This window comes from Xenopus laevis, chromosome 9_10L (assembly GCF_017654675.1).
Source record: "Xenopus laevis strain J_2021 chromosome 9_10L, Xenopus_laevis_v10.1, whole genome shotgun sequence".
In the NCBI taxonomy this organism is placed as follows: domain Eukaryota; kingdom Metazoa; phylum Chordata; class Amphibia; order Anura; family Pipidae; genus Xenopus; species Xenopus laevis.
In genome coordinates this window covers 44,145,141-44,161,203 of record NC_054387.1, presented here as the reverse complement: position 1 = coordinate 44,161,203, position 16,063 = coordinate 44,145,141, and the positions used below count along the sequence as shown (strand labels likewise).

Sequence of the window (16,063 nt, the reverse complement as noted above, 5' to 3'; positions counted from 1 at the left end):
CTATACTGTTAAGACTTTTGCATGCTGCAGTGCTGCAAACTGTGTAATCCCTGTACCACTTATCTTATCCAGATTCAGCTTTCCTGACTCCTGCTTACGCATACACATATCTACCGCCTATGTCGCAAAGCATGACTGCAGTGCTGTGCTATTGACAGGAAGGAAGCAGGGGTTATTGTGACCAGGAAATAGGCTCAGTGCAATTAAAATAACTAGAAATAAAACATACATGGACTTCTTTTTTTACCATTGCTTTACTGTATTATAAGTAAGTAAAGGCAGCGGAATTGGAATTGAACCCATATTCTGTTTTTTTTTTTTAGAGTTGATGGCCCTAGCAACCAGCACTTCAAATTAGACGATTTACTAATTACTTATCATTCTGTTCAGGTCACCTCTTAAAGTACTTCTCTTCCAATGTAGAATACCAGCTGCTGCCTGGTTAAAAACCATTAAGCAAGGCATATGTTTGTCACGGGCAAACTTAAAGGCAGAGTGCAAACTGCAAATAATGGGTGCAATCCACTATTTTTGTCCACTTTGAACCATGCCTGCTTTCCTACATGAGGTACATCCCCTTGAATACAGCTCTTCCTGCATTTGGCAGCAATGTATTCATTAGAGGCAAGCTGGGGCGTCGCTGGTACCATAACAATGCTGTGTTCTGGAGAAGGCAGCCAGACATGGGCCAGAGCTGCTCCCTGCATAAGCCTTTTAGTGCTCTTTTCTGCCCCGTTTCTTAGTAAATGACCCCTGCAGATGTGCTGTAAAGTATATTTTTTTCTGCAGTGAAATATTCCAAATTCTACTATAGCCTGTCCTAGCGATCAGGCATTATTAAGATTCAAATCAAAAGTCTATGTGCAAAAGTCACAGTGTTGAGTAGATTAAACATGATAATATTACCGTATTAAAGTGCAGTTCTACTCGAAGAACATGATTTATTGTATGTCAGAAGCTCACAACCATTTCATGGTTGTGGCAGAACTCCCAGAATCTCCTTTCATTTCAGCAGGTAGTTTGTCAGGGCTATAGTATATGACTATAAATGATAAAGGTTGTCTATCCCTTGCCTTACAAATAAAGAGGTAGAGAAAATGTTACATATTCATTAGTTCATATATTCCATATGATCACATAGACAGGAAGCAGCCATATTCAATTTGACAGAAAACATTGGGAAAGTATAGATTAGCACAAAAAAAAACCGCATTCAAATACCGTAAAACATTAAATTATAATCAATGTCATTATAAATTATTCGAAATAATGGCTAATAAACAGATGATTTACAGACTTGAGGTCATAATGGCAGCTTGTAGAACCTGGAACTGTCGTGAACAAGAAGATGATACCTTCCAAGCTACACGTGGGGCTCATTTAGAAACACCGGGCAGATTGGCACCTAGGCAGTAACCCATAGCAACCAGTGATTTGTTCTATTTAAAACAGCTGCAAGTTTTGCACAGGTGCAAATTTGCCCAGTGTTTATAAGGACCAATGACCCCGTGGGGTTTAACAACCCATTCTCTAAACACAAACCTGATATTATATCCGTGAATAGTATAAAGAGTGATCATTTGTCCGTTGTGCTCAGATATGCATAGCATATACATTAACCATTGATGATCTTCTGACTGATGTATCCAGGCATGGTGTACAAAATAAGGACCAGGAACACAGACAAGATGGCTATGATTAACAGTGCGATGATATATTTCTTGTATTTCTTCCATATGAAAAAGACAAATGTCTTCAGTGGATTCACAAACCAATTAAATGAGGTTTTGGGACGACTGAAAGAAAAAAAAAGAGAGCAACATCAGATAGGGTGAGGATATTCTGAGATATACATAGGAAATCAAGTAGAAAAGTCCAGCCGTCTCTCTCAGCTTTCAATTAAGACTCTATGGCACTTCAGTTGTTGTACAGATTTACCAATACACAGTTGTGGTACTGTCACTATCCTGCCTCCTGATTGCAGTCGGTCCGCCATGACTACAGTTCCCTCTGCAAATAATCCCTCTCACCATGAGGGCCCACTGGCACCTGGGCCCACCGGGAGTTTTCCTAGTATCCAGGTGGGCCAGTCCAACACTGAGGAGATTATTTACTACACTCCGAATGCAAAAATCCCAAAAAATCACAAATTTTTCGGAATTTATTAAACCCCGAGGATGGAAAAGTCCGAATTAGAAATTCCGGCATCTTAGACCTGTCAAGATTGCATATAAGTCAATGGGAGAAATCCCAATGATTTTTTGATGTGCAATAGGTTTCGTGCAATGCCTCGAAGTTTTCAGGCAAAAAAGCTTAAAAAATCTGGTGAAAAATCTGAAAAATTGAGAAAATTAGTTTTTTCCTGCAAAGCTAATTTTCGGGAAAATTTAATAACAAATAAGCGCAAAAAACCCGAGTGGATTTGTTCAGAGTTTGTAGCAAAAAATACTGAGATAAATTCGGACTTTGATCCCCAGGGTACAACAGTTTCCTCCCTCCAAACACATACAGACAGGTTCATTGGCTCCTGATTAAACGGACCCTAAGGGTAGAACTATATGGACGATTTAGGTCCGATCCAATGCCACGCGACGAAACGCAGTCGTCAAGTCGGATGCGCCGGAAATAAGGTAAGAAATAGAAATGTTGGATGAAGTCAGGCAAAAAAGCTTAAAAAATTTGAGTTTTCGAATGAAAAATCCCAAAAATTTGTTTTTTCCCGCAAAGCAAATTTTCGGGAAAATGTAATAACAAATAAGCGCAAAAAACACGAGTGGATTTGATCAGAGTTTGTAGCAGAAAATGTTGAGATAAAATCAGACTTTGATCCCCAGGGTACAACAGTTTCCTCCCTCCAAACACATACAGACAGGTTCATTGGCTCCTGATTAAACGGACCCTAAGGGTAGAACTATATGGACGATTTAGGTCCGATCCAATGCCACGCGACGAAACGCAGTCGTCAAGTCGGATGCGCCGGAAATAAGGTAAGAAATAGAAATGTTGGATGAAGTCAGGCAAAAAAAGCTTAAAAAATTTGAGTTTTCGAATGAAAAATCCCAAAAAATTGGAAAATTTGTTTTTTCCCGCAAAGCAAATTTTCGGGAAAATGTAATAACAAATAAGCGCAAAAAACACGAGTGGATTTGATCAGAGTTTGTAGCAGAAAATGTTGAGATAAAATCAGACTTTGATCCCCAGGGTACAACAGTTTCCTCCCTCCAAACACATACAGACAGGTTCATTGGCTCCTGATTAAATGGACCCTAAGGGTAGAACTACATGGTCCAATCCAATGCCACGCGACGAAACGATGTCGTAAAGTCGGATGCGCCGGAAATAAAGTAAGAAATAGAAATGTTGGATGAAGTCGCAGCAGCAGCGTCTGCATCCGACAGTTGTGTGGTGTCAGAGGAACGCTGCGACTACATCCGATATTCCTACAACTAACCTTATCTTCGTCACATCCGGCTTGACGCCATCGTTTCGTGGCGTGGCATCGGATCGGACCTAAATCGCCAATTTAGTTCGACCCTAATGTGTGTGAATCTGACCTTAAATTGTAAGCTCCACTGCGACAGGGACTGACGTAAATGATAGTATTTGTATAATATTTATATTGTGCTGCAGAAAGGTGTCCTCCCTATATAAATACAGTGCCACCATACAATCCATGTGGACAGAAAAGTCAATCGATATCAGTTGGATAAAAATAAAAATAAATGGCAGCAAGTCTATGGAGGCCCTTCACTTACAAGCAAAAGGCCATATCCTCACTATCTAACCGTATGTATCATTGCTGTAGTAGCACAGAGTATAGGAAATCAGCTATTTGTGTTTCCCGATGTAGATCAAAACACTGTTATACACACAACAGATGGGATTAAATAAGCAATTAGATGCCAAACACTAATTGATGCAAGTACATGGGAAATAATTCAGAACACCTGACAGATAAATACAGCAGGGTAGAATAACAAAAGGCTTACTTGGAAACATTTCTCTTCATTGTGAGGACCACTAGGTGGGCTTTTGTAGGTCGAAAAGGTAAAAGTAGGACCCCAGAGCCCAATAAATCATGTGAGATGATCAGACACAGACTGCGGTTGGTGGCCCGGGCTGGCCTTGGATAATCGACAGTATTTTTAGGTATATGTAGCCGTGTGTGCCCTTACTCTGCCCATCTGTATGTTGCTGCATGCCAAGCTCGGAGTACCCTTTGGTTATGTTTACAAGATAGGCCTCACTAAGTGTTACAGTAATGTGCTTCCCCATTGCACCAGTACCTAAATAATCTGATGGTTTTGTTACTGATGTTGTTTCCCTTCCCCTTTCTCTTTGGTTGTTGCGCAGAAATTAAAAATAAATCTTTACAAAAACACAGACAGACATAAATAGGCAACAAGCTGACTAACTCATACGTTTTCGGCATGGAACAGGCTGACCCAGATACACACACCTGCACTTACACCGCTGGGGAACAGGCTGAGTTCCGTAAGCATAAGTAACACATAGTGCGTAATGCAAATACTCCATAATAGCCACTCATTACAACTCAAACATCATAATGTACTAATGTGTATTAAAGTGATAGTAAGCTATCAGGTGCATTATATTGATGCAAGGTAAATGCTACCTTGCTGATTGGTTGCTATGGATTAGTAAACCTAGGAATAATTTTGTGACTTTTATTACTCTCCATTGAATTGCAGGCACTACGCCAAGGCTTCACATTGTACTCACTTAGGTTTATCCAGAGGTTCTGGTTCCTTACGTGCCCGGCCAGCTGGGGTCTTCTCCGCCTCTTCAGTTGTGAGCAACTGAAATTCTGCCTCCACTTTCCCCTGAAGACAATAACATGAAGGGAACAGTAAAAAGATTATACAACCCTTGTGGAACTTCTTGTCTTTGCAAACGATAGAATCCCTAAGCCTCATGTGGGTTTGCTTTTGGGCTATAGGATCCATTTGGTTCCTGTTCTAAACATGAGAAATACACCTGAAGTTTGTTGATCAGGGTTTTGCTCCAAAACATTAACTTATATGGTCTCATAAAGTAGTCTATGAATATCTATACAAATAGAGAAATAGCCTAATTATACTGTATTTTGGTAGGTCCTATGTAGCAACTTAATGCTCAGGCTCTTGCTCCCCTACCGCTCGTTCAGAGAGTTGTGCTTCCTGCTTCTGGTATGTTCTTTCTAGTGTTAGAATGTGGACTGACAGGGGTTTTCATTGAAATGTTTTGTGGGACAGGGTAGACCATGCAAAAGTTTGGTGGAGCAGGAGCTCCCAGTAGTGGGTCAATATGTGATGTAATGTAAAATGATTAACTCAATGGAAAAAGTGCTCTGCTTGGCATCTAAGCTAAGAGAGCAACCTTAGGAAATACAGAGACTTAGAACTTTGTGCTGGTGTATTAAAGGAAAACTAAACCCCCCAATAAGAAAAGGCCCTACCTACTACCATAAATAGTCCCCCCCCCACCCTGCTTCCCCCCGCATAGTTCATTACCCCTGAAAGCATCCCAAATATATTGCTCACTTATCGGTGCAGAGTAAGTGCAGCGGAGCTCCTGGCTGCCATCTTCCGGATCTTTGGTCTTCTTCAGGTCCTCTTTCTTCCCTTCGGCAATTCACTGCCCTTTTGGCTCATGCACAGTTGCTATGAACTGGAAGACTGCTCCAACTGTACATGCGCCAATATGTCGTTCCTTACAGATGAAGACCGAAGATCCAGGAGATGGAGCCCATGGTCTCCTCTGCGCTTACTCTGCACCGATACATGTATTGGGGAGTGGGGACACTTTCAGAGGTAATGAACTATGGAGGGGGGACTATCTAGGGTAGCTGGTAGGGGCTTTTGTTATTGGGGTGTTTAGTTCTCGTTTAAGTATAAGCACCTGACAATTAGACAAACCGTGTGATAGAAAGTGTTAGGAAGACTTACCGCTAGTAAGTAAACATTCCCACTTGAATCTGTGTACTGCACGTCCTCTATTCTCACATTCTTCTTCTTCTTTTTCTTCTTTTTCTTTTTATCTTTGGCCTCCCGTTCCTCCCTCTCCTCGTCCTCCTCGGTTTTAAGTTTCACTAAGGGCCACCAACCCCGCATGCGCTTATTTCTAAAGATGGAGAAGCGAGGAGTGGCCCTGTCCTTGGCCATTTTTATGGTGCACTGTTGGGCGGTCTTTGCCCCTCGTACCATGTCACTTAATTTCAACTCTATGGCCCCTATGGAGAGAAAGGGATTTGTTTTACTGTTAAATTGATTTACAACGAAACCTTTTTTGCTTTCGTTTTTACAAATCTCACTGTGAGCGGTCACTAGCTGCAGCCAAACAATGGGCCAGATTCGGTGAGAAAATGGTTTATCATGTGAAAAGCCATGGACAAGATTTACTGTCATTTGAGATGCAATTCAATTCAGAAAAATCTCATGGTTTATCACGGAAAAACTCTATTGAAATCTATGGGAAAAAAACTAGAACTGAATTCGGAGAAAAGTTTTATCTCCTCGAATTGAATCTCGTCCGTGATTTTTCACGTGATAAACCATGAGATAGCTTTTTCTCACTGAATTAAATCTAGCCCAATATCTGGAACGTGAAAGCTTTTACATTACTGCCATAGATATTAGTGTATATATATTAATAAATACAAATATCTAAAAGGTCTGTCCTTAATTTGAATCATGGGGTGTGTGATGGCATTATTTTGTCCTTCATTTTTTTTCTGTTGAAGCTAAAAGCTTTGTGGGAGGAGTATACATTTTTGATCAATAACAAAAGTGATCAAAAAAGTTTATATCTAAACAAAGTTAGTAGCTTATTGGCTAGTGAGCAAACCATTGTCCTGCCTGATGGATATTTGGGTGAAATCAGTCAAATATCTATCGAGGGTTAAAAATCCCAGTTGGTGAGGACTCAACTGACCAGGGGCATTTCTGAGCTCCATGCCAAGCTGATGCCAATCCTACTTTCACCTGCAGGGAATGCATTGCTAGTTCAGAGTGCAATTGTTCTATGTGCACTAGAACAAAATTTGGGGTCTTAAAGGGGTGGCGTTTGGCCCCATAGGGCTCATGCACAGAGCATTTGCAGGTGCAGAGATCTTACCTTTGTGCCTTTGCGTTAACTCCAGCAGGACCTATTTTAGGGGTAGGCCCGGTAGCAGTTGCACCCCCTGCTTTCCAATTAGTTACACCACTGGTTTTACCACCCACCCCTACTGAATTTAGTGATGTATTAATAGCAAGCAGTTATTTATTGCACTATAACTTTATACATTATTTTCTGGGAATAAATGCATTATTTAATAAGCTTTCTTTAATTGAAGCTTTAGATAATAAGATATAAGATAATAAGATATAATTGGTATTAGGTTATTATTCAGCTTTTTTAATTACTTTTTTACATGATAATGCAAAGGGGCAAATTAACCAAAAAACGCTGGCGTGTTTTCTATATTAAGGGTGATAGGCTGAAAAAGATCAAAATTTTTTTGGGGCTCCCCTCCTTCCCCCCTACATTTCCTAACTCATGGCAACTTAACTATACAGTGGGCACATGTGTAGGGCAAAATAAAAAATTTTATTTGATGTTTTGAAGGTTTCCCAGGCATTTGTAGTGATTCTACGTATTCCTCCATTGAAATTTGAATTTGGCGCCGTATGCAAATTAACCATTGCTAGCGTAACTTTGCTTCGCTTAGCGAATCAACGCTAGCGCAACTTCGCAACCTTACGCTACCCCTGTGCGCAACTTCGGATTTTAGTGAATTTGCGGAGCGCTGGCGAAACTACGCCTGGTGAAGTGTGGCGAAGTGCGGCGAAGTTACGCCTGGCGCAACTACGAATCTTAGTGAATTTGCCCCAAAGTCTATTTCAGTTTCATAACTGCCCCATATTTGAAACCTATGCTATTCTGTGCTACCCACCAAGGAAGTCGTTTGCAGAAATTCGATCGTAATCCCAAACTTGCAGGGCCAGCACAGCCGGTTCTCGAAACTCCGATTCCTCCAAAGAGAAAATGGACTCCTTCTTCTTATACGTGATCTCTTTCTCGGTGGGCAGGTAGTCGAAATTGAAAATAAAGCGCCAGTTGAAATTGCCTTCTCCCGTGAGGGAGTTAAAATGTACGTCGGTCTCCTGCTTATCGCTGTCTATGCCCCTAATCCAGCTAAAAAAGAAATATTGATATTTGGTTTGGAAAAAGGGAATTTAATCGTTGCATTGAAAGGTTAATAAACCCAACATATCCAAGAAGTATTTGGACTACTGCAAAGACAGTAAAGTCAGATGATGTAGCTTTTTGTGTGCCCAGAACATTTCATCTCTAGATAACTGGATTTAGATGTATTGATGGGTGCTGCCATATTGTTTTCATTAGTTATAACTTGATATGCGCTTATCATGTGCATAGAACATCAGGCAATATTCACAGATATTAAGAAAGCACCAAGTTCATACTTCTTAGATTCAACTGAAAACTGAATCCTTCACTAAAGCTTAATTTGCATATTCAAAGACTTGAAGGTGTGATATTGGGCACAGCCGCACATGCGGCCATATGGCTGTAGTTAGGTAGGTGCTGCCATATTCTCTTAGGCTGCACAGGCTGTCCATGGGAATCAGTACAGCTGTCTGATGCATTAAATATAGAAAGTATTACATCATCTGGCCAGGCCATTCGTTTACCCCTAAAGGAAAAACAGTGGAAAATAAAGGCTTGCTAGCATCCAATGGTCCAGTTTGGGCCGCATGTGTATATTTCATTATCTGTATACGTGTTCAGCTGCAAACGCTTGATGGATTCTGCTAACAAATCCTCCATACAGTGGATGGATTATGTCATATGTTTCCAGGCTGGATTATAATAAAATGATGTCATACAAAGAAGCCTTCATCGCTCTTGGAAAGGCAGAGGGCCAACATAATCCCTTGGCGTTTTACTCCTGGCCTCAAGTTTGACAGCTGTGTTTTTATCTCAACTCTTAAGTCTAAGATCTGGTCACTTGACCGGGGTAAAAATCTCAATCACTTACCCCTTGACATAGATGTCACTTGAGGGCTCACCGGTAAACGGGTTGACGTCATCGAGAATAACATCATCGGTATTCCAAATGATGACACGCAGTTCATAGCTAGGAGAAAAAAATGAAGTAGAAGTCAGTCCCCGGCTATACAGACATGACAATCATTTCCGAGTTGGGAAGCTAAAGGGATACGGTCATGGGAAAACATTTTTTTCAAAATACATCAGTTAATAATGCTGCTCCAGCAGAATTCTGCACTGAAATCCATTTCTCATAAGAGCAAACAGATTTTTTTATATTCAATTTTGAAATCTGACATGGGGCTAGACATATTGTCAATTTCCCAGCTGCTACAAGTCATGTGACTTGTGCTCTGATAAACTTCACTCACTCTTTACAACTATAGTTTATATAAACAAACTGCTGTGTAGCCATGGGGGCAGCCATTCAACACAGGATACACAGTAGATAACAGATACGTTCTGAAGAATCCCATTGTATACTACAGAGCTTATTTGTTATCTGCTGTGTATCCTGTGCCTTTTCTCCTTTCTCAGCTTTGAATGGCTGCCCCATGGCTACACAGCTGTTAATATAAACTATTGTATTATACTATTGAGTATCTGAAGCAAACAGGTCAGTTTTACCAGTAAAGCACAACAGTATATTATATTTTCATTACGTTAAACAATTTATTTTCTTGGTCCTACTGCTCCTTTAAGTCTCCAATTCAATAGTAGCCTCAGTTCTTCACTAAGCGTATGAGAACCTCAATATGAAAGGGCCATATTTATTTATTAACTTCATATTTGGCATATATAGCGTTTCTATATCTAGTAACCCAATCAGATGTTTGCTTTTATATTGCAGACCAAGCAATGCAACCTGTTAATTCGATGTTATGGGTTACTAAACCAAAACAAACTTTGCAAACAATCTCTGTGTCCATATCTTTCATGCCTTAACCTTATATTTTCACATTAGATCCAAATTAATTCACATAAACATGTGCTCACGAATAGTGATAGCCAATTAATTTCCCCAGGCGCGAATTCCATGCAAATTTCCGAGTTTCACCGCCGGCGAATAAATTCGCGAAACTGTTGCAAAAATTCACTGGCGAAAATTTGCCGGCATCAAACAATTTTGGACGCGCATCGGAAAAGTCGCTCGCGTCGAAACTGTCACGCGTCAACATTATTCGGATGCCTATTGACTTTAACATCGGTGTCAAAATTGACGTGAGTGTCAGAGTTGACGCAGGCGGCGAAATTCAAGTTTTGCTGTTTTGTGAATTTCACATGAAATTCGCAAATTTTTCATTGAAGAAAAATGGGACAAATTCGCCCATTACTACTCACTAATGCTAGCATTTTGCTAGTATTGTCTAGAATCGATCATAAATGTAAAGTTCTGCTGATCTGACCAGGTCCCCAAATAAATGGATCTTCATCCAGTTACCTACATGGAGGGTGGAACCATGGAACCTTTATTTATGAAAACTGGTTGAGAGTAGACGTGGTCTTGCAATCAATATGGATGGATAATAGCTTTGCTGTCATAATGTACCAGGTACTCAATAATTGCTTGTTTAAATAGGACTCTGACTATGGTAAATGGCAATCCAGAGCTTTTTGTGTGACAGGTTTCCAGATAAAAGATCCCACACTTGACTGAAGACTCAGCAGCTTGCATTAGGCTTACCTTACTGGCTCCCGTGGTTTAATATTTACAGGGGGAGGAGCAGGAACATCTGTTGGAAACATGTCGATCCACATGTGCAGCTCACCCTAAAAAAATAAAAAAATACTAACATTAATCTTGTTAGAAAACAAAACAGCCACATTGTGCAAAGCAGGTCCGGACTGAGCATTAAAATAGGCCCTGGCATTTCAGGTACACAGAGGCCCAATTAGCCCACATAGAGGCCCAAACAGCCCCCACCAGCCCACTAAATACTGACTTTCTATGGCACCTTATAGCAGCCCCTCTGGCATTTGCCAGAACCCACAGATTGCCAGTCCGGGCCTGGTGCAAAGTATAACTAGTAAATGATAACCACGGTTCCATTAATGTTTTTCCTGTTTGTTAGGCCCAACAGAACTCAAGTCATATTCAGCCATATTTATAGAAGCACAGTGTCTTTGGGGTAATCATTTTAAATGAAAAGAAGGAACAAATATAGGATTGAGCCTCATCTATTGTCTAGGATCTAGACTCATCTATTGTCTAGTCTTGAGATGGGGTTGGTCTAAAACCTGCTAGACCCACAATTTAGCATGTGAATTGAGCAGGTTTGGACTGAAAGAAAAAGTTTATTGCGTGGGTTAGCGTGGGTTAAAATGGGTAGAGGGCCCATATAAGGTTCACCACCCAGTAACAGATAGTAGAAGTGATTTCTGTTGTATATATCATATATTACTTCTTGGGACGTCATTGTTAGTTTCAGGCTACAAGAATGGCTCCGACACACTTCCAACTGGTTTGAGTTTTGAATTGTGTATTAGTCTTATTTGGGTTACATTTTTGTACACAATCATCGCGAATAGAATTTAAAATCAATCTTTTACCGTACTCTGGCATCTCATCCCAGTGTTGGAGAACATACAGGGCTTTGTGTTCATCATATGCCGACAACCTCTCATCCAACTCTTTGTTCCTGTCCCTCTGGAAAGCCTCTGTAATACAAGTAAAGTGGAATTGCATAACCTGTAAAGCACATCCTTATAATTGAATCGCTTATGTAATGTGTATTATGTAACATAACAAACCCATACTGTATGTATATATATATATATATATATATATATATATATATATATATATATATATATATATATATATATATGGGTTTCTATTCCTTAAATCTACCAATAAACATTCTTTGCCACCAATATGGATTATGTTGCCATGAAGTACAAATAAAAGTCTTAGGGGCAAATTCACTAACCTGTGGAGTTGCGCTAGCGCAGCCTTCGCTGCACTTCGCCAGGGCACCACTAATTCACTAAAATCCGAAGTAGCGCCCAGGGAGGCGAAAGGTAGCGAAGTTGCGCTAGCGTTAATTCGTCAAGCAAATTGCAGTTACACTAGCGATGCCTAATTTGCATACGGCGCCAAGTTAAAGTACAATGGACATATATGTAGCAAATACATTACACTACACAAGCCTGGGAAAGGTTTATAAAGGTTTATAAAATAAAATAGAATTGTTATTTTGCCCTATACATGTGCCCACTGTATAGTTTAGGTGCCATATGTTAGGAAATGTAGGGGAGAAAGAGGGTACTCCCAAAAAAATTTATGATCTTTTTTAGCCTATCACTCTTAAACAAGGAAAAGAAGCCAGCGTTTTTTGGGACTTAGAAAAAATGTCAACTTTTTTTGAAGCAATCCCTATCTACACTATTGCACTTCGCCTGGTCTGAGGTGGCGAAGGCAAGTCTGGCGCAAGAGGTAACTGTCAGTAAAATGCGCAAGTTAGTGAATTAGTGTACTTATGTCCCTTCGCCACAGTGCAACTTCGCCTTGCGTAAGGGTTTGAAGTAGCGCTAGAGTAGGTCCACTTCGCTAGTGAATTTACGCCAGTGCCCGTTAGTAAATTGGCGAAGTAACGAAATGACATCACGCTGGTGAATTTGCGCTAGCGTTAGCTGCAGCGCGCTTTAGTGAATTTGCCCCTTATAATGTTAAAAAATAAATCATTTAAAAGCACTTACTTCCTGTGTAAAATGTACTTTTCTATATAATCTTCCTAAATAACTTGACCCTAACTTTTCGCCCCTATTTGGCCCCCTCCTGACTGCAGTTTCCCCTTGAATACAATGCTATTCAAGATGGGTGGTCTGCACCTAGCCAGTGGCATAACTAGATCATACTGGGCCCCACAGCAAATACATTTTAGGGCCCCCAACATATCCAGAGGTTGTCCTGTTTTACAAATATATGTTAAAATTGCTAATTAATTAGGGCCTCATGGCCCCCCCGGCAGCCACAGGGTCTGCTTCCTCTGTAGTTACACCCCTGCACCTAGGGGTGGATTTGCTTTATCTGGCACAAGGTGCACAAAGCAGCTATTCCCCAGACAGAAACGCTGCTGAATGAGCACTAAGGGGCATGCTCTTTCACTTCTGCACGGGGTGGGAAATGTACACGACCCCTTACCTTGACAAGATTTCTTACCTTCAGGGAATGCTTCATTCGGAATTTTAAAGAGCTTGTTGTTCACCTTGACCTCCTCCCTTCTGTATTCTGCAGCATCAAGAGAGTGCTTCTTACATAAAGAACTTAAAATCTGCGAGGGCTTGAAGGCATCTCTCCATGTATTGTACCCGTCTCTGTATAAAAAAAACGTAGCGCAGGGTAAAGCAACAGAAGAACTATCACAAACCCATCTTGTTAGCTGAATTGAATGAATTGCTTCCTATTGACCTGAATGGGAAGTGCCACAGGGCACAGCCAAGTTTAGCCAAAGCCTTTATATCAATAGCAAGCACTGTACAGCATTTGCACTGCATCTTATTTAACTGCCCGTGTAATTTTTATTAGGGATGCACCAAATCCAGGATTTCACTATTTTCAGCAGGATTTGGATTCGGCCAAATCCTTGTGCCTAGCCGAACCGAATACAAATTTGCATATGCAAATTAGGGCCGGGAAGGGAAATAACATAACTTTTTGCCATAAAACAAGGATGTAAAATACATTTTTTCCACTTTTTCTGTTCCTGTCCCTAATTTGCATATGCAAATTAGGATTTGGATTCGGTTTGGTTTTCGGCCAAATCTTTCATGAATGATTCGGGGATTCAGCCGAATCCCAAATAGTGAATTCGGTGCATCCATAATTTTTATACTAGTAGTGTGAGATGCCATATACCTCTGCTATGGATAAACAAGACATATGCCAATTAAACGTTGCCTCAAAAACCACGTGTCATAAAATAGTATGGAAGAATGCTTGCTTGGATTGCTGAGCATTAAGCAGCAATAACTAATCCCCTTTTGAGACCTGATATATATTCTAACAGAAAATATCTGTGAAACCTACGGGGTCATTTCTGTCCTTATCCCTGTAAAAAAAAATCATACATTGGTCATACGTATATTATTTTTGTTACATTGATTGTTTTATGGAGACTCCAACTCACACCATCCTTTATCTTAAAGGTACAGTAACACCAAAAAATAAAGTTTTTTCAAGTAATTAAAATATAATGTACTGTTTCCCTGTACTGGTATAACTGGTGTGTTTGCTTTAGAAACAGCTGCTGTGTAGCCATGGGGGCAGCCATTCAAGCACAGGTTACATAGCAGATAGATGCAATCTGTAGGATCCCTTTGTATTCTGTTCAAGAGATTATCTGTTATCTGCTAAGTAGCCTGTACTGATGGGCGAATTTCTCCCGAAAAGTTTGTGAAAAATCGTGAAATCAAAAAGTTCACGAAAAAATCGTGCAAATGGGACGTTTTCACGCAAAAATAGTGAAATTAGAAGGATTCCACTCAAATCGTGGAATTTGAAGGATTTCACTCAAAGATCGTGAAATTTGAAGGATTTCACAAAAAAATCGTGAAAATCGTACGTGTCACTCAAAAAACATGAAATTTTAAGGTTTTCACCAAAAAATCGTGAAATTTGAAGGATTTCACTCAAAAATGTGAAAGTGTTAAGGATTTCACTCAAAAATCGTGAAAATCGGAAATTGCCGCCAGTGAGAATTTTCATGGTAGAATTTATTCGCTGGCGGCGAAACGCGGAAATTCGCCACAAATTTGTGCCAGGCTAGTAGCCTGTGCCTTTTCTCCTTTTTTATCTTGAATGGCTGCCCCCATGGCTATAAAATAGTCTATTTACATAAACTATAGTTGTTTTTTACCAAAGCATAACAACACTACATTTTATTTTAATTATTTAAAGCACTTTTATTTTTTGGTGTTCCTTTAACAAGAAGCCTCATCTCCCTTGACTTACGTATCGTATTGGGACGCAAGCCCGCAGTTTGCCCGGTGATTGCTGTAGAAACGATTTTCCAGGTCCAGTTTTGTTTCCCCGATCAAATCGTTTGATCCCACCAGGTCATGGTCGAACACTTGGATGAGGAGCTCTGACTCGATGGGGAAGGAAATGGTCATTTCAAAAATCCTGCACAGCAAAAATATAAATAGAGCTAGTGAGGCTGCTGAGTGAGGAAGTGTTGCCGGGTTTGGCTGGGGATAGTTACTTCTTTATCTATTTGTTTCTCTTACATATGGTTCACATTCCCAAAGTTCCCCGGTGAATAGACAGAGCGAAGGAAAAGGCAGCTGGATGTCATTAGGGAAGTTTTATTGTGCTGGAAACGAGCTGAAGAAATAATAACGTTTATGTGTTTTCCATCATTTCTTGAGTCTCCAACTACTAAAACGTTGCTCCAAAATATTGATTGCATTCAGTGGCACAATTAACAATAAGAATAGTATACATGTTTACAACTAGGTGAGCAGCAAAGAGATTAAAGGACAAGTTACTGCCTAAACAATTGCTCCTGCCGGTCCAATCCTATAGCAGTTCTGTAGGACAGATCCATCAAATGTTTGTAGAAAGATTCTAATATGGCATGACGAGTAACAAATACCTATATTCAGGAAAGTATACGGGATCCAGAAGGCTATTATGCTATAATGGTGATGGTGCTTGTGTCCAAAAACTCCTAGAACATCAGTATATTAGGCGTCAGTATTTGGCAACAGATAAAGGTTAGTCATATGCTGCCATCTTCAGGCCATTGTTTACAGGGGATCTCTATAAATAACCACTGGATTGTTTCATGTTCATTGTAAGTTGCTTAGAATGACATTTTCTTTCATTGTGCAATAAACAGTTTTTTTGGTGGACTTCTCCTTTAATAAGGCACATTACAACGCATAAAGCCGTAGAATGCCCGTGGAGCTAATATGAGCTGTACACAAGGCCGGATTTGCCCTGAGGGCGCCCAGAGGCCGGCGTCCTCCGTCGCCCCCTCCCTCTCTAAAGATAGCGCGCATGCGC

General features: G+C 40.3%; 1 protein-coding gene across 2 annotated transcripts in view; it reads right to left on the bottom strand.

The window, feature by feature from the left end:
* Positions 1 to 10,750: 10,750 nt before the first annotated feature.
* LOC108701805 (fer-1-like protein 4) overlaps positions 10,751 to 16,063 on the bottom strand; it is a 76,144-nt gene continuing 70,831 nt past the window's right edge. Inside the window, exons 37-40 of one of the 2 annotated variants that reach the window (XM_041577585.1) lie at positions 15,008 to 15,178; positions 13,217 to 13,371; positions 11,605 to 11,712; positions 10,751 to 10,824 (exon numbers count right to left, since the gene is read on the bottom strand). In XM_041577585.1, coding sequence (XP_041433519.1) covers positions 10,820 to 10,824; positions 11,605 to 11,712; positions 13,217 to 13,371; positions 15,008 to 15,178 — 439 coding nt within the window. In that variant the 3' untranslated portion in view covers positions 10,751 to 10,819. Of the gene's footprint in view, positions 10,825 to 11,464; positions 11,713 to 13,216; positions 13,372 to 15,007; positions 15,179 to 16,063 lie in introns of those variants that run through there. The other variant, XM_041577584.1, reaches the window with a different exon arrangement.